Source organism: Dipodomys merriami, unplaced genomic scaffold, assembly GCF_024711535.1.
Source record: "Dipodomys merriami isolate MVZ:Mamm:240054 unplaced genomic scaffold, mDipMer1.0.p SCAF_51, whole genome shotgun sequence".
NCBI lineage: Eukaryota > Metazoa > Chordata > Mammalia > Rodentia > Heteromyidae > Dipodomys > Dipodomys merriami.
The window spans coordinates 8,130,540-8,150,343 of NW_027206080.1; the positions used below are offsets into that span (position 1 = coordinate 8,130,540).

The 19,804-nt window shown below is 35.8% G+C and overlaps 1 protein-coding gene across 13 annotated transcripts in view; it reads right to left on the minus strand.

The window, feature by feature from the left end:
• The window catches only part of Znf438 (zinc finger protein 438), a 146,573-nt gene that overhangs the window by 21,988 nt on the left and 104,781 nt on the right, over positions 1-19,804 (minus strand). For 12 of the 13 annotated variants that reach the window (XM_069998250.1, XM_069998239.1, XM_069998248.1 and 9 more), the window contains one exon: positions 9,731-9,798. In XM_069998250.1, coding sequence (XP_069854351.1) covers positions 9,731-9,767 — 37 coding nt within the window. In that variant the 5' untranslated portion in view covers positions 9,768-9,798. Of the gene's footprint in view, positions 1-9,730; positions 9,799-12,947; positions 13,038-19,804 lie in introns of all 13 variants that reach the window. The other variant, XM_069998246.1, reaches the window with a different exon arrangement.

The following is a 19,804-nucleotide window of genomic DNA, read 5'->3' on the forward strand; positions in this document are numbered from 1 at the left end:
GCTGACTGGCCCCTGAGAACAATGAAGAGGAGTTTCATGACAATAGCTTGGGAAACAAAAATCAAAATCCAAAATCAAAGTACATTTCCACTAAATGCGTACCTGCTTTCACACCATACAAAACCCAAACCTACAATAGGAACAATCTGAAATTAGGTTGCTTTTAATGAGTTTTTAAGTAACAATGGAGGATACATGACTTAAAAAATATTGTATAATAAAAAATAAAGAAGATTTGCATAAGTCAGTGAACTGATGCTTTTTACGTGACCAGTGCACATATAATGATTAATTAAGTGTAAAACAGAGTACCTGTAACAGAATATAAAACATATAGTGACATGGTTTCAAATTTTACAATACAACTAAATTTAAGAAGTTACTCTATGGCAAATTTTGCTGTACCAATCAGCAAAAGTCCTGAATTATCTGAAAGCTCTATAAAATAGTTCCTCCTTTTCTGGAGATAACAAAGCTGGATTTTCTTGAAATAATTCAGCATAAATAACACCATAACAGATTGAAAGAAGGATCAGATGTGAAACTCAAAAACTCTCTTCAATGGAAACTTTAAAATATTCACAAAAAAGTAAGTTAATGTTTGCCTTTTCATTAATCTTTTGGAAAATACAGATAATTTCATTAAACTAGATTATTTATGTTACAATATAGTGAGATTATTATTTTAAAATGAACCCATAAATATATATTTTCCTGATTCTAATACTTAAGATGAGAAATAAATATGAATGGTCTTCAGATAAATAAAAATGGTCTTTAGAGTCTACATCATTTTTAAGAGAGTGACAGGGTCCTGAAGTTAAGAAATTTAGAACTGCTAATTTAGATGAGACTTATATCTCAGGTTTTCTGAGATCCTATGATCCTGTTCATGCGTGTGTGTGCATACAGAAAATCAACTCTGGAAATATTTTGCTTCTACTTAGGTTTTACTTTGTTTTTCTGGTCCTGGGGCTTGAACTCAGGGTCTGAGTGCTGTCCCGGAGCTTGCACTCTACCACCTGAGTCACAACTCCCCTTGTGGTGGCTTCTTTTTCTTCCTTTTTTTTTTTTTTTTTTTTTTTTTTTGAGATAAGAGTCTCAAGGACTTTGAACTATACCTTATATATCAGCCTCCAAAATAGCTAGGGTTACAGGCATGAGCCACCAGTGCCCAGCTCTGTTCAATTTTTATTACCATAATCTTTGTTTCTTTGAGACTATGGAATATAGACCAATATAGATCATATAGATCAACAGATAATAAAGTTAAAAGATAAGTTATCCTAATAAAAGTTTAATTATTAAAATATTACCAGCAGCTGGGTGCCAGTGAGCTATGTTTAATCCTAGCTACTCAGGAGGCCGAGATCTAAGGACTGAGATTCAAATCCAGCCCAGGAAGGAAAGTCTATGAGGCTCTTATTTCTAATTAACCAACAAAAAGTCAAAAGTAGAGCTGTGGTTCAAGTGGTAGAGCACTAGTCTTGAGGACAAAAGGTCAGGGACAGTGCCCCAGCCTTGAGTTCCAGAACTGGTAAAACAAACACACAAACAAACAAAAAATATATATTCAGCTAGCAATGTTGGAACACAGATTAAATAATAAAATGCTTGACAAAAATCTTGTGAAATAATTCAGAGACATATCACTTAATTTGCATTGAATTCATAGAATATATCATAAATTATGTTCACATTGTTTACATTTATATTTTCCCCATGAAATAGTATCATTAGATGTAATATGTAATCTTTTGTAAAAAAAGCAAATACTATTTTTAAATTTTTTAAAAACTGCAATTGGCTTAAATTTAATCAAAACCATAGTAATCATAAATTTTTCTTTCTAATATTGTTTACTTGAATTTCTGTAAATATTTTTAGAGTTCTGATGCTAACTAATTGAAGACAAGAACATATATTATCTCTATCTAGAGTGCTAGCAGATTTATAAATTGCTACTATTACTATTACACTTTTAAGACAAAAAATGCCCACCCTCTGTTCTTGGTTTGCATAATAACTGAACCCCTGTCAAATGACCCCTTGCTCAGCTCATCACACCAGCCATCTGCATGAATAAAGATGTAAGCATCTGCTGTATGGCAAATGGTCTCAGGGGCAGATGTTGCCGTCTTCATGTTCATGTCACTGGGGCTGGACACATTATTTGAACAGATGTACACAATCTAAAAGTGTTGTGTCCCACAGTGAAATGTCTCCAACTGCTTCCTATCACAGTACATAAGTGCTATTTGCACCTGCATTTATGTTAATGATAAAAAGGCAGCAGGAGTTCTGATAAAGTGAGATGTGATGCTATGAAATATATTTACATGGTTAATTGGAATTTCTGAGAGCTTGTACTGCCAAACAGCCACACTGACACCAATACCTGTCCAAGTAAATGGTCTCATTACCAGCCTGCGTTTTTAAGCTGGGAAAATATGGTAATTTCAAGTAACAAATTAATCTGAACTTACTAATAAGAATATTATTCTAATCTCCAAATAAAGCAGCTTCTATATCTGGTGTACTTGGTAAGTTTTTGATCACCAAGGTCATTTTCCATTTGGTTCTATAAGGATAGGTCACTAGATATGTGTGTGGTTTCCATTTATTCCTCTGTCAACAGCAGAACACTAATAATGCACAGCTATATTTTCCACAAGTTATTGCATCGGAAAGTTCCAATTTCTAGCATTAAAGAGTTAACCAAAACCAGCTTGAAAAATGTCAATTTGTACATGGTCTGCAGCATGAAATGGTACAAAAAGGTCCAAGAACAGCATTTACACCACTTGTTAAGATCAGAATGTTTCCATATGAATTTTATATATTTAGAAACATAATATTTTGGTAATACATAAAGAATGGCTCTCCCCCCCAGTAACGAGGTCAGAAATCAATGTTAACCACTAAATGCGAAGCATCAAATTACAGTGAGTCTCCTTGCTACTGTGCATTTAAATGTGAGGACCAGAGAGCTAACTTACAATAGTAGTTTTCTTTAATAAGCTAGGAAGTTGTGGCTACTTTCAAATACTTTATTTGTGACTTTATTAACTTAAAACATTCTGTGCAAATGCTATCCAGAAGAACTTTTATTCCTCAAATTTGTTCTGAGATTCCTATTGTGTTTTGAAAGACTATTTACAAGGTCTATTTGTCTTTATTATTTAAAGATTCAAAATTTCCTACTTGATTAAATTTATTTATGACCCCAAATCTAGTGTTCATGGCGTTTTCACAGTCACTCATGGGCATGTGCAAAGTAGGGAACATTCTGAGTCACCTGATGTGCACTGTTTCCAGCTGGGGTCAAATGAGGTGATGCTCTGCTTTCTTGTTTTAGCTTCCATGCTGTAACTAAGGGTCCTTTTCATGGCCTATTTGTTTTGTTGGTCTATTTGTTTTCATGGTCTTTGTTTTGCTTTTGCTTTTTGCATTTTTGTGGGTTTTTTTCTTGGTTATTTCACTGGAGTGGCCATCAAACACAATGCTGATGAGGTCTCATGTTCCTAAGCACAAGAAGGCTGGAATATAACTTATGAACAAAATAGGTAAGTTAGATAAGCTTTACACAGGCAGGAGTTATTGTGCTGTGCCTGTGAATTCAATGATAATGAGTTAAGTATATACCTGAAACACACAGCAAGCAAGAGTGTATATTGATTGGTGTTAAAAATGTTGAGATCAAAGGTCCACAGGAACTTGATCTTGTATATCATCCAGAAACAAGGAGTATTTGGTTCAGTAGTGGTTCAGTATAAGTTAATTCAGTGATGCCTATGACTTTATAAAATGTAAATACTACGAATAACAAAAACAGACTGTGCTAATCTCACTTAAATGTTACAAGAGCAATCATTATTATCCTCATTGGATAGATGTAGGGACTGATTTAGCAAAGATCACAAACACTAAGAAGAACAAAATGAGCATAGCTCAGCTGTCCAGCTTAATTTTCTTTCACAAGACTGAGGGGAGAGAGGAGGAATGGAAGAGGAGGAAAAGAACATCTAGGAACGAAGACTTCAAAAAATAGCTTTCATACCATGTTTAAAAAACTAAAATTGCGGTTTGATAACAAGATAATAAGATACTTTTAGGTTAAATCCTCATAAAAGTAAACTCATGCTTGGCTAGGCAATCCCGTGTGATTAATTAAGACAGCTGGAAGAGAGCAGAGCTTACTTTGGTTTTACTTTTCCCCTCTTTGCTTCTTGCTCATTACTCCATCAAAGACAATAAATATTTATTAACATTTGCTTTCATTGACCTTAAAACTTTAGTTTCGTGTTTAGATAAGAAAAAGCAAAAGAAGACATAAATATTTTCACAGCATCTTATATGACTTATAAAAAATTGTTTGAGAGTTTAAAACATCTACATCATGTACCTAAGAAACCATTGATGTGTTTTACATCTTGCTAAAGATAGAAAATTTATCAGTAAATTTATAAAACTGCCCCAAATAACAGTTTTCCCTTGGCTTTACAAAAGATGTAAATATCAACTAGCTACTTTACATGTTTCCTAAGTTCTAAAATGCTATATTCACTAATACCAAATTGTTTATATAAGACATGAACGTATTTTGGGGGTTGTGCTACAACTGTTCATTTTGCAAGTGTTTTATTGAATCAGAAATTCCAGGTTTTTAATAAAGACACAAATTTACATGATAGACTCTAATGGATATGGCTTAGCAGTCAGATAAGGTACAAATTTTGAAAGTTAGTGTCAGTTGTGCAGCACGTACTCAGACAAATGCAGTGGTCCTGAAGGTGTAAGTAGAACCTCTGTGTTTGTGCCTCATAGCATATGCTTGCTTCTCAAGGCTCACTTCTTAAGTTCATTTGTGTAGGATGAATAGAGCAAGCACTCACAGCATTAAAATAGTTATTTCAGCAATACCATGTGAAGGAAAATGCTAGAAAACATACAGGAAGACTGTTCTACCCACAGCAAACTTGCCTGGGAAGTGTAAAATGAATTGTGGAACAGAAAAATGACTAAGAATTCTAAGTGACTCCAATAAACTCAACTGGACTCAATACAATCTCCTGACTAAGGAACAGCAGAATGATTTGTTTTAACCAACTATGTAAGGACTTACAATTCATCCTGCCAGATCCAATGAACAAATCTCAATCCTCAGTGGATATAACCACAGTGAACTTCTTTGCAGCAAATAAAAACACACTGTCCCTGTCAGAAAGCCATTTGGTGACGCTGTCAACAGTGCAAAGGTTTTTCTTGTTTTCTTTTAAAATCTGTCCTGGAAATAAATCCCCCCGAATTTCCCATCACTAGTAGTTTTATGCTACAACAAACCTAAGAAAAAGAGCTACAGTTGGCCTATGTTGTTTCCATGCCTTTTCTGAAAATGCAGTTTACCACTATAATTACTCTTTTCCAACATAAAAAAAATTCACACACATTTCTATTACTATATCAGTTGAAAATAGCAAAGAAAAGAAGAAAATGATATACCTTATCCCCAAATCCTGAATTCAGAAGACAGAAAATAAAATATGTCTCATGAACTCGCAAAGATTAAGAAAATTAATTTAATATTTTGACACAGAGTTGAGTATGTAGCCTAGGTAGTCTTTAAGCTTATGGTCCTATTTATGGTCCTCCTATTACTACTACCTGGTGTGCACATCATGCCTCTTCCTTCCTTCCTTCCTTCCTTCCTTCCTTCCTTCCTTCCTTCCTTCCTTCCTTCCTTCCTTCCTCCCTTCTTTTCTCCCTCCCTCCCTCCCTCCCTCCCTAGGGTCTTCCTCTACAGCTCAGGGTGACTTCAAAAGTCTGATTCTCCTGCCCTATCCTCCTGAGTACTGGGATTACAGATATGTGCCACTGTTTGTCAAAAGGAAAATGATAATACTAAGTTATAGTAGAAAGCTAAAAGTAAAAAATTTCAGTACAGTGGCACAATAATGTTAAATCTCTTTAAGTAAAATTAGGAAACATTTTTTCTCTATGTATGTAGTTACTTCTTCCGAGGTTGAAACCCACATCTCTAGCCTCTACATTCTATCTGGTTGACAATGACATACATATTTATATATTAAGCAAATATCATATCTTATGTTATGTTTTCTGACCAGCATCAAAGCCACTGGCTTATGGAACTGTCCTTTCATCTAGCTTTCCAAAATAAGTTGTACTTCTAAGACAGAATGTATCAGGCTTTAATCTAATTAATTACATACATGCCTATTGTGCCAAGAGGATTCTGTGTTGCCTGAAAGCCCAGGCTCTGTCTGATTCATTTTTGCATCTACCACTTCATCTGACATAATCCTGGCAAGAATAACCTTGATTTTCAATAAAGATGGTAGGCTGGTGAAGTGGATTTCATTATGAAATTAGTATGTAATAATAAGTCAGAAATTGCAAAAGCCCCACATTTATAAACAACCATGGATGGTTGTGAAAGAAATTACTTAGCATTTAATTGAAAAATGACATGCTCAGCAAATCTCATGTCACATAAATTATATTTGGTGACAGAAAAATAAACAGAATCGTAAAAATCAGACACTTTTTTTTGCTAAGAATATTATTTTCCCAGACATAAGAACATTTAGATGAATGAATAAAATGAGAACAAGGGCATTGTATAGGTCTCATGTACACTTATATTACTACTTTTCTTTCCTTTCTTTTCCTTTTTTTTTTTTTTTTTTGTTGGTCATGGGGCTCGGGTGCTGTCCTTGAGCTCTTTAGCTCAAGGCAAGTACTCTATCACATAAGCCACAATGCCACTTCCTACCACTTTTCTTTACTAATGTCTGATTTTGATTTAAACAATTTTATTTATTTCTAATATATTTTTTATTATCTTTAAGTAGTTGTATAGAGGAGAGCTGCTACCCCATGCATATAATGCTTTTTTTTTTTTTGGTCCATCCTAGGGCTTGAACCCCAGACCTTAGTGCTGTCCCTGAGCTCTCTTTTGCTCAAGGCTAGTGCTCTACCACTTTTTTTTTTTTTTTGTCAGTCATGGGGCTTGAACTCTGGGCTTGGGCACCGTCCCCTCACTCTTCAGCTCAAGGCCAGTGCTCTACTGCTTGAGCCACAGCGCCACTTCTGGTTTTCTAGTGGTTTACTGGAGATAAGAGTCTCACAGAATTTCCTGCCTGGGCTGGCTTTGAACCACGATCCTCAGATCTCAGCCTCCTGAGTAGCTAGGATTACAGGCATGAGCCACTGGAGCCCGGCTTGCTCTACCACTTTAAACCACAGTTCCACTTCTGGTTTTTGAATGGTTGATTGGAGGTAAGACTCTCATGAGGACTTTTCTGCCCAGGCTGGCTTCAAACCTCAATTCTTGGATCTCAGCCTCCTGTGTAGCTAGGATTATAGGTGTGAGCCGCTTGCAACAATGCATTTTTAAAGCAAAATCATTTTTATATTTTTGGTGGTGCTGGGGTTTTGATTCATGGCCTTATGCTTGCTAGCAAGTGCTCTACCATTGGAGCCATACCTCTAGTACTAGCAAAGTGATTTTAAATTAAATCTTGGCTCACGATTTATTGATTAATGGTCTTGGCTAAAGAATACAATCTCCCTGAACCTTTAATAAAGGTTACATTCAGCTATCTGTAAGGTCTAGATAAAAATAAAACATGAAATTATAGGTAGAGTGGCTATCACACGAACACATTTGACTCAGTTCTTATGTCTTCCTATCAAATTCCAGGTTTAGAGATTAAGTATCAAAGGTCTTAGAAAAGACTGGAGAGGAAGTTACTAGGGTTATTAAATCTCTAGGAGGCTCCAGGGGTCTTATTTTCTAGCCATGTCAATGGAGGTACAAACTTATATAGCAGTCTAGCAAGGTAGCATGGAAACAAAACAGAGCCCTGACAGGAAGCAAAGCAGGCAAGAGGTGTGAGGGTGACATGCTTTATTTCCCTTTATTAGCTGGACAGCAAGCAGGTCATTGCCTAATTACTCATATCTCAGGACTAGAGTGGAATGCCTAAGAACTTTGGCTTTTCCAACAGGGAAAATGAAGCTCAGAGGCAAAATAATTTTTCTGAGGTTCCACTTGTGGTAGGAAGGGGTCTGAGAAAGGAGTCCAGCTTTCCCATGACCCATTGGTCTTCCTTCTATGCCAATCCTTCTTTGTTTAGATCAAAAGAAGGTATTAGTAAAGTTAGGACATTAAGTTCCTAATCCTTTCATCAATTACCAACTTCCTCACTAATCTTTCAAGGGATACAAGGGAGAGAACATGCATAGAAAGCGTGTGTTCTTTACTTCTACCGAAGGTTCCCCTCCCCTGCCCTTCCATTCTTGTTTCCATTTTTGCCCCAGTGCGCAGCACTGAATTCTATGTGTTAAGGGTGCTCTCCCTTTTGCCCAATGCTACAATGACATTCAAGCCACAGGGTCTGTTTCCAGTGGATTTCTTGCTACAGGTCTCCTCAGATCAGATCCTGCTTGGCCTTCAAAGGGCATGGGGTATTACAGCAGGAGGCAGCCTCACATGTATGTAATCATTTAGCCTCCCAAAAAGAGAAAGCCCAGGGATCAATAACTACTAAGAGTTACTAATGTTGGGGTGTGTGTATATGTGTGTGTGTGAGAGAGAGAAAGAGAGAGAGAGAGAATGTGTGTGTGTGTGTGTGTGTGTGTGTGTGTGTTGGTACTAAGGCTTTAATTCAAGGCCTCATGCTCTTGCTCATCTTTCTTGATCACAGCTGCTACTATACTACTTGAACCATTCCTCCAGTCTGGCATTTTGCTACTTAATTATAGATAGAGTCTTGAGGACTTGTTTGCCTAGACTGGCTTCAAGTTGTGATACTGATATATTGTCTCTTGATTAGCTAGGATTTACAGGCATGATCCACCAGTACTCAGATCTAGATTCTTTATAACAATTTTTCTTCATTCACTAAAAGGTACATCTTTTACTGAGGCAATGATGTCAAAACTTCATTCTGTATGGAAGAGAGAAGGTAGGGACAGGGGAAAGATTTGTATTTGTTTTATATGTTATAATGCCCTTTTTAGTGAGAACAATTTAGTTATTCTATATTAAGAAAGGCCTCTGATAACTCTTTTCTAATAGGAAAAAAAACAAGCTTATGTTAAAACAGTTATGATATTAGCTAAGCATGGGCATGCATGCCTGGTAATCTCATCTACTGGGAAGGCTGAGGTGGGAGGACGCTGCTGTCTCAAAACATAACATTATGGGGAAATTGTTTTTCTTATCTGCTTCTTTTAAAACGTGCATGGGAAGAAACAGGCCAAAGAGTTGTATAAGCAATTTTCCTTTCTGGTGTGTGTATAAAAAATACGTACAAATGAATTTAGTATCTGTGAATGTAGTCTACTCATGAAAACCCATGTGATTCTGCCTCAATAAAGCCATTTCCAAATCCACTGATGGTGATTAGCACAGCTAACTGCCAGGTAATAGGCGGGGCTCTGTTAGTTCTGCGTGGAATGAGGGAGCCCAGCTCTCCAAGAGCTCTTGGCCTAGAGGAGGAGACACATCTTCTAATTCAGGAATCCACATGCTCTCAGTTAATTCCAAAGAAAACAAACTTTTATGTATGGTCATAATTTCTGTCTTTAATTCTAGGAAATAATTCATTTTGTGATTAGAGGGTCATGACACTAAATGTTAACAATAAAAACTATTTTATTATAACACAGACATTACTGTCCTCTTCAGCATGGCTTATCTTACCTTGATCTTTTGGTGGTACTGATAATGAATTCTGCATTATGATGTACTTGACTTGAATAGTAACGTTCCTAAAAATAACCAAGCAGAAGCAACAGTTAAAAAATAAGGCATTATGTTAAATACATACTAAATGTTAAAAGCTCTTTTAAAAGCCTATTTATAACTCCACGAGTAATAAATAATAATTGATGTTCTTATTGCCTTTTTCTTTCTTTTCTTTTCTTTTTTTTTTTTTTTTGCCGGTAGTAGGGTTTGAACACAGGGTGTTGTATTCACTTGCTTGCTAATGTCTTAGTGCTAGAACCCTACCACTAGCTTAGCTTTTTTACTAGTTATTATGCATTGAGTCTGGCAGACTCTTCTGCCAAGGCTGGCTTCAAACTACAGTCTCCTATGTCTCAGCCTCCTGAGTAGCTAGGACTACAAGCGTGAGCTACCAGTGCCTGTTTTCTCATCTTTCTGCTGACAGTTTTTATTTTACATTATGTACTAGACTTGGAGAGGGACACAAGGATATCCCTCTAGTAGAATCACATCTAAGTAAACATTACCTGAAAATCAGCTGTCTAATATTTTTCACATACTCTATTTAAGAAGAAATAACTAAAGTATTTAACATGTTGGTGAGGGTAATATAATTGCAACATTTTCATTTGATGAAATATAACTCAGTCATTGAAATGTGATTAGAAGGATTATGTAGCAACATGAGAAACGTTGATGATTCAATTTAATGGATATGCATACTAAATGATATACACTAATACTACAACTATAGGAAAAACAAAGGCAGTAAGAAACACATGTCAGAAAATATGTTACACTGTGCTTGATTACAGAATTGTAGGCTCTTTTCTCTCATTTTAGCCTTTTTATAAATTGCTCCACTAAGGATTGGTTCTAGGGCTCCCTTTGCATAGCGGAACTCCAAGTTTCTCAAGTCCCCTATATAAAATAGTGCAATGTTTACATGCAACCAATATGTATCTTCCTGTATACTTTAAAAGATTTCTAGGTTGCTTATAGTACAGGTTAAAATATAATATTATATAAATAATTGCTAAACTGCATTGTTTGGGATATGATGACAAGAAAATAATCTGTACATGTTCAATGTAGGTACAATATTTTAAAAATGTATTTCTGATCCATAGTTGGTAAAATCTGAGGATATAAAACAACAGATTAGAAGGGATGATTGTATCTAAATATAAAAATATGGCAATAAAAGTCTTTGAAAAATACAGTATTTTTATAGGCTTTCAAACAAGAACTGTTTCTAAGCAAAACAGTAACAACAGAAACCATTAAAGACTGATGAATTAAAATGTTTTGTGTTTTCAAAACAAGAAAATTAGGCACCAGAAAAAGGTATGACTTTCACTTCTAGCCAAGACACTAAGAGACCAGATTGGTCCTTCTGCCTGAAAAAAAACAGTAGAGGTAAACCTGTACGAAACCATGTTTCAAATACTGGACATAAGTGTTTGAAAAACTAATGCTGGAGAGATTGGAAGCAATTGAGATGAGCCCCAGAGCTATATAATAGGGAAGAAACACCTTGGTGGAGATTCCCATTGTACTAGATCTAAGAAGGCTGCTCTTGACTGGTGGCTATTGTCTATACTCCTAGATATTCTAGAAGCTGAGATCTGAGGTTCATGATTCCAAGCCAGTCTGGGCAGGAGAATCTGTAAGACACTTATTTCCCATTAACAACCAAAAAGCCAGAAATGGACATATAGCTCAAGTGATAGAGTGCTAGCCTTGAGCACAAAAGGTTATGGACAGCACCCAGGGCCTGAGTTCAAGCCCCAAGACAAGCACCAAAAACAAAACAAAACAAAACAGGCTGCTCTTGAAAGGGTCTTCATTGTGAACTCTCCAAACAAATATGGAAACTTCCTCAGGCCAAGGAGACTTCCAAAGTACTCTGCTTTCAGAAGGGAAACACTACCTGTTCCTATAGCCAGTTGGGACGGACTAGTAATTCCCAGAAATGCTCTTGACTGTGGGGGTGGAGGTGGGGAATAATTAACCCCAGGCTGAGAAATTTTCTGATTTCACAGGGAAAATCTTCACTTGATCCTAGCCAAAAGGCCGAGAAGCAATTCACAGGGCAAATCTTAAATGAAGACATGAATGGATCAATTATTTCCAGAATAATGCTCAGGTATACCTGGAGAAACACAAAAATATCTACCACCTAATGAAGTAAAATTCATAATGCTTGGCATCTATTAAAAATTATCAAGCATTCAAAGAAGCTAGAAAACATGATCCATAATGTAGAAAATAGTCAAAATTGATTCAGGACAGACAGATGCTGATATTAGAAGCTAAGAATACTATGTATACAATTATACCTCAGATGTCTTAAAAAGCTAAATAAAAGCCAAAATGATTTTTTAAAAAAAGACCCATATGAAAAATTTCAGAGATGAAAACTACATTGTATAAAACAGATAGGATTATTAGACTACTTAAAAACTTACAAGATATATGGACATTTGACTATTCACTTGCAGATACTATTATTTGAGATGCTGTTATGCATTTTGGAAAGGATATACTAAATATAGATTTAAAATTTCTTTTTTTTTTTCGGAACTGGGGTTTTAATTTAGGGCCTCACACTTGCTAGGCGGATACTTTTATGTGTTCTGGTTATTTTGGGGTTAGGGTCTCACTTCCAGGCATATGCCTGAACTTCAATCCATCTACCTATTTTAGACTTCCCAGTGTAGATGGGATGAGAGGAACATGCCACTACATCCAGCCTCTTCTGCTGAAATGAAGTCTCAGGACTATTCTAATATTCTCCATCTCAGAGTCCCACATAGCTTTATAGGTACACATCACTACCCAGTTATGGATTGAGAAGGGTTCTTGAAAACATGTCTGTCCAGGATGGCCTTCAATCTTAATGTTCCAAGGAGCTTAGTTGTGAACCACTGACACCAGGCTATACATCAACCTTGTGCTCCTGTCTGATATAAAATAAATTAATAAACAAAGAAAACATCCTACTATAAAAACTAGTTGACTCCAAATTTTATGAAAGGCATTAAGTTAGCAATTGATACAAAGAATGTTGAGGTTGACAAAATTAAAGAAATGCAAATTACTAAAATGAAATTACCTTTACTGGCATATAAGTTGTTAAAAAAAAAAAAACAACTGCTAAGAGTTTGAGGAAAGGGGCATGCCCACTCACTCTGTACAGCTGAGGAGGTATGTAGTCACGTGTGCCTTAATGTCTGCAATTATTTTGGCCCAGACCTTCCTTCCACTTCTAGGAATTTATCTTAAAAAAAAAATTGGGGTAATATGTAACATTACAAATCAACATGATTATCACTATCCTAGTTACCTTTAAAAGAACTTTCAGGATGTTATTTTAAAAAGTTGCAAAACTCTGAAGTAAATTAGTACATTTTTATAATGAAGTTATTTTAGAGATCTTAAAAAATTATTAATGCTTATGATGCATACGGTTTGTATGAAAAGTGTTGCAGTTTGAATATGAAATATTCCTCCAACAGGCTTGCATATAAAAGCCTAGGCTCCCAGCTGGTGGCACTATTTTAGGAGCTTCTAGAAACTAGGAGGAAGGACCTAGCTGGAGGAAGTAAGTAGGTCACTGGCACCAGGTCAGGTGGTTGGGGGTTATCTTGTCCCTGGCTCCTTCTTATCTCTTTCTCTGCTTCCTCTGCCATTAAGGGAATGGCTGTCCTCAGTTATATCCTCTGAAGGTGACTGTCCAGTTATGATTTTCTCTCCAGGTGCTTGAAGCCAAGAGGTCATGGATTGAACCCTCTGAAATCCTGAGCTTTAAAAATCCAAATAAATCCTTCCTCCCTTAAATTGTTCCTATTAGGTATTTAGTTACAGCTGTATTTTCTCCTATTTAGCAGTTTGTTTCACGGCTCTGAATGACTGTTTTCTTGCTGTGCAAAGTATTTCAGTTCGATGGAATCTGATTTATTTTTGCTTTTGTTTCCTGTGTGTTCGGGTTCTTGTCCAAAACTCCTTGCCCATTCCAAATTCCTGAAATACTTCCTGTTTTCTCTAGTAAGTCTTTACGTTCATTTTGAGTTGATTTTTGTGACTTGTGAGAGATAGGGGTCTAGTTTCATTCTTCTGCTGTAGAGATTCAATTTTCCAATATCACATATTGAAAATTTTCCTTTTCCTGATGTGTACTGTGATCACCTATGTTGAAAATCAGTTGGCTGTAGATGAACAGGGTTATTTCTTGGCATGCAATTTGTTTCCACTGGTCTCTTATACATGCCTGTATAATACTATAGTCTTAAAGTATATTTTGAAGTCATGTAGCATAATATTTCCAAGTATATGCTGGAAGATTATGTTCTTTATCTTCAAATTCTTTATTGGCTACTCAAGGTCAAGATAATTTTAACTATACTCCCAGTATTTTGGTATCTAAATTAGAAAACTCAAAGTCAGTGGCTTTTGTTACCATGAAAGGCAGCGCTGTATTTAATTTTATTATAATTATGGAAAATTAATATATTGTGTTATTGATGTACCTATCACTTAATAAAGAAACTAATGAATAATCACAATGTTGAAAATGACAAACAGATTGCATAATGCATTGTAAATATAATAGAGGAAAAGATGTGGTAAATAGCTATATAAATTATCAGTATTTTTCAAACAACACATAAGGAAAGCCAGTGTGCACTTTTACTCCAGGGAGTAAGCACTGTGTCCTGGGAAGTATATAAGAATCTGTGAATATTATGATCTGACCTTTCTTAAATTGCTGAAAAGCATAGTAAGTAGAACAATCTATCAAAAAGGAACAAAAATTAAAGAATGCAAACAGCAAATATCATCAATTATGGCAAGATCTAGTAAAAGGAGCTTTATAAATCACTCATATGATTGCTTAGTTAATATATCATATTTAAGCAGGTTCATTAAAAATGAAAATTAGGTGAATCTGTTACTTAAGAAAGTGACAGCTGGAAATAGAAATTTCCCCATTTCCTCTTTATTGAGGAGCCTGAGGCAAATACTGCCTTGTCTTTGTTATGCTGCTTTGCCAAGGTTCCTAAAACTAAATCTCAATCTACAACCTTAGAGAAAAAAGATAATCACTTCCAAGTTCAAAAACCTTCCAGACATCAGATCATGTACAGTTGTGTGGTGAGTGCTTGCTCTCTGTGTCTGCATGAACACTGATCACAGAATTGCAATGCAGGTGTCAATCTAGAAAACTATTTTCAGGAAACTATTTCCTGGGAATAGATATGTCTTACATCACCAGATAGCCATGAACATTCAGATAAACGCCATAATAACATAATAACATTGGCCACAAAACTAGCAAAAACAGTAATGATTCTTTCAGTGTCTTATAATGAGCAATTTTTAGCATGCTCTTCTTGGTACATTGAGATAATGCTATTGTTATCCTGCTCTGATTGGGTAGTTACTGCTGTGCGAGGCTTTCTTCCAGTTTTGATTCTACCATGATTTTGTGCCCTTTGATTTGATAACATGGTGATAGTCCCACAAGATTTCAGGTGTGAGGTCAGAATTGGTCAGTGAATTCATAGATCATAGCTTTTCTAGACTGGATATTATACATCCCTTTGGCAAAATGGTACTAGTTTGGTAGTAGTGTTCTATCAGGTAAGTGTGACACAATCATTTAACCATTAACTGATGGACATCTGAGTTGTTGCCATCTACGGGTTATCATGAATAAAAATGTGTCTAGTTTTTGTGTAGAAAGGTGTTTTCATATGTCTTGGGTAAAACTTAAGCGGAAATTTGGGGTGGTAATTGTCTGTTCTCCAAAGAAGTTGTGTTCATGGATTTTTTTTCAAAAGAAAAATCAGCCTTGATTTTCATTACAGGGTAGAACCCAGGGCCTTCTACATGCCTCAAACACTCTACCACTTCAGTTACAACCACAGTCCTTTTGTGTTTTGTTTTTTGAGAAAAAGTCTTGTTAATTTTGCCCAGCCTGGCCTTAAATTTGGATCCTTCTGACTCTGCTCCCAAAATTGCTGTAATAGTAGATTATAGGCATGTTCCACCAAGTCTGGTACTTTAAAAAGCTACTTTTTTTTTTTTTTTTTTTTGTCGTGGGGTCTGAACTCTGGGCCTGGGTGCTGTCTCTCAGCTCTTCAGCTCAAGGCTGGCACTCTACCACTTGAGCCACAGATCCACTTCCAGTTTTCTGGTGGTTAATTCGAGAAGAGTCTCATGAACTTTCCTGCCAGGGCTGGCTTTGAACCATGATCCTTAGATCTTGGCCTCCTGAGTAGCTAGGATTACAGGCGTGAGCCATCAGCGCCCAGCTTAAAAAGCTACTTTTAAGAAATGGAGTTCAAATGTTTTTTTTTCTTTCATGCAATTGTTTCTAACACATTTATAAGATTATTTCTTTGTTCCTTTGTATGTTCCTCCTCCACAGTATAACCCCTGCTTTCATTGTATTTGATGTCAGTATAATCTGTGGAGGGGAAGGGGAAAAACAAATCATTTAAATAGGGATATAGGTGGACCCATTGCAACAATGAGATGTACAAGTCCTTATGTTGAAAGCGAACTTTACAACTTTGGTGGGGGGGGGGTAGAGGGAGGGGGGAGAGGATGGGAAGGGATGGGAAAGGGAAACAAAGCAGGAGGCTACAATGCTTGATAAGAAATGTACTCATTATCTTGCCCATGTAATTGTAACCCCTCTGTGCAGTATTTTTACAATAATAAAAAAAGAAATGGAGTTCATGTTTCTTATGACTAAGAGGATCAAAATACCTTCAGGTTCAATTTTGTTAAAATAATAGTCTTACTGTACATAAATCAACTGATAATAGTATTCATCATTACTCAACTGTAATAAGTGCTTCTTTCTATCTCAATCTATCCTACCAATCAAATTAAATTCTCAAATTGGCGCTAAAGGATCAGAGAAGCTAAGGCTTAATCTACGTAAGTTAATCCACTTAGTAAATTCTCAGTGCTTATATTCATATTTATACTGACATAAAATATTAATGTTTAGAATTTTTTTCCTTCCCTAAATAGGCATATGCTATTAGTAAGTTCAAAATAAAAGTACTTCAAATTCACCTATGTTTAATGCCAGCTACTGATAAAGAAAAAAACTTCAGAGTGTCACTGGGAGGCTAGTTTCAGACCCTTCGAGGCACTGTATCTTTAATCTTTGGAAGAAGTCCTAAATTCCTTACGTTTACATTCTCTAAGGAGGTCTTCTTAGATACACATGACTATTCCCCAAAAGTTACTAGCAGGGTGAGAAAATGTTCATTCACCCTCCTCAAAGTATTTTTTTCAATACTTAGGTTTGAACTTGTTTGTTAGGCAGGCATTCTATTATTTGAGCCACACTTCCCACCAATATGTACATTTTCAAGCCAACTTACTTACTGTCTTTTCTGTTTGTTTTTTTTTTGTGGAAGTAATTTTAATGGACTCATATTTTACATAGATGCCATTCACATTACCCAGTAATGGGACAACTAGCACACAATTAGATTTGGCATGTGGTGTGCAATCAAAGCAGTACAACCATTCAAGACTTTAACTTTTCCCATTTGACTTCAAATATATGCTACTTGTGCTGTTAATGAGACTTCTAATACTCTGAGGATCTTCATAATTTATTCTTTCAAAGAATTTTAGGATGAGAACATTTCCAGTAATAAAACAACCACAGATTTAGGGATCAAATTTCTCAGCTTTGCTTTGAAGATACCTTATGGACAATGTTATCACAACAGAGAAACAAAAGCCCCATAATGATTTTCTTTCATGAATGCAATGAAATCACTTAATTACCTCGAAATAAAAAATGTGTAGAAACATTCTAGTTATGCAACCATTTAATATCACAGTTGGCAATTCAGTGGCTTATAGGTTCACATTTTTAAAAAGCACACAAACTTATTTTCCTAAATGACCAATACATCGTATAAAAAATGCATATCCATGCTTTATTTTGTTATTTTTAAATTCCTAAATAACCATGAAAATTTATTTCTCTGAGTAGTAACCCATATGTTTAATTATTAAACAAAGCTTTTCCTAAAACTTGGAAATAATTAATTTGCTTATTTTAACTTATATATTTTATTTTTAAATTTATTTTTAAGCATATTTTTATGAACGTTAAGTAGTTATACAAAGGCATTGCCATTCAACAAAAGCTGTTTGTGAGTAAGCGCAAAGCATCCTGATCAATGCCACTCCTTTCATCATTCTCCCCCATTCCTCCCAATACCATCCTTTCCCTAATTTTCTTAATTTTGCAGGATATGCATTGAATTTTATGAATGTGTTCTCTCTCTTCCTCTCTTCATTCATCTGTCCCCCCTCCCCGCGACCACCCCGCTTTCCAGTATCTGTTTCCTGGTGTTTATTTTGTTGGAATATGAGTTAGCCTTTCTAAGTAATTATACCATTTGAGTTCTCTCCCAAATATGCCATTACATCTTTAACCCCACATTCCGTCATCTTAGTTCCCACAGCTTAGGAGGGGACAGATAATTTGTCCAAGAGAAGAGTTACCTAGATTCTGTAAATTGAAAATAATTTACAAAAATACTGTTGAAAAACAGGGTATACATGTTCATAAAATTCTCTAGTATTTTTAAAAAAGAAATTAATTTTAATTGTTGGCATTAAAAATATAGAGAAATGCAGTATAATATACTTAGAAGACAAATGACATTATTTCCAAACATAAGATCTAATTATTCACCTCATGCAGAGGTCTTTGTGCTATATGTACAACTGATCTAGGGAGGCTAATAATGTTTTAAAAGTCGTTTTCTGCCTCAATACAAATCTATTTAGGAAAATATATTGTAGTCCAGGCCCAATTTCTTTCCCTTTCACAGATTTTCTATAAATTTTCTTCCAACTTTGATGGCTCTACCTAGAATTTTATAATTTAATTTCTAGTCTTCAGGTTCCAGATCACAGTATTGTGTGATTAGATGGTGTCAACATATTCCAGTTGGCTACCTCCAAACTCAGTGCATCTCCTGCCTGCACACTAAGCTCCTGAGAAGTATTTTTCAAAACAATTATTCTGTTCTATCACCACCATCACTGCTTCAGGGTAGGTACTCAGCTACTTGCTAGTATCCACGCCTCCTGTCTTACCTCTTTCCAATCTATGATTTCTGTATAAATAGAACAATTTTTTCACAATTAAAAATGTAAAGAAAAGCTACTTTAAATATATGTATATACCTTATATTTTTAAAAAATGTAGCCATGATGTCCTTTTCCTCAGACTATAGTTCTAATCTTATTTCATCTTACAGTGGTTACTTGGCTTTGAATGTGGGCCTCATGCTTGCTAGACAGGTGCTCTACCACTTGGGCTACATCCTAGTCTTTTTTTTTTTTTTGCTCTAATTAGTTTGTTTTTTTTTTTTTGTCGGTCATGGGGCTTGAACTCTGGGCTTGGGTGCTGTCCCTCAGCTCTTCAGCTCAAGGCGAGTGCTCTACCACTTGAGCTACAGCGCCACTTCCGGTTTTCTGGTGGTTTATTGGAGGTAGGAGTCTCATGGTCTCTCCTGCCCAGGCTGGCTTTGAACCACGATCCTCAGATCTCAGCCTCCTGAGTAGCTAGGATTACAGGCGTGAGCCACCGGCGCCCGGCTCTAATTAGTTTTTTATAGGGTCTCACACTTTTTCCAGTCTGAGACCCTGATCCTCATGCTTACACTTCCTGTACAGCTGAGATGACAGGTGCACACCACCACTGTGAGATGAAGTCTTGGCAACAATTTTGCCTGAGTTTCCCTTGAACCTCAATCCTCCCATTCTCTGCTTAAAAGTAGCTGAAATGATTGGTGTGAGCTACTATGCTCAAGCCTAAATCTTCTTTCTTTCTTTCTTTCTTTCTTTCTTTCTTTCTTTCCTTCTTTCTTTCCTTCTTTCTTTCCTTCTTTCTTTCTTTCTTTCTTTCTTTCTTTCTTTCTTTCTTTCTTTCTTTCTTTCTTTCTTTCTTTCTTTCTTTCTTTCTTTCTTTCTTTTTTTCTGTTGGTCGAG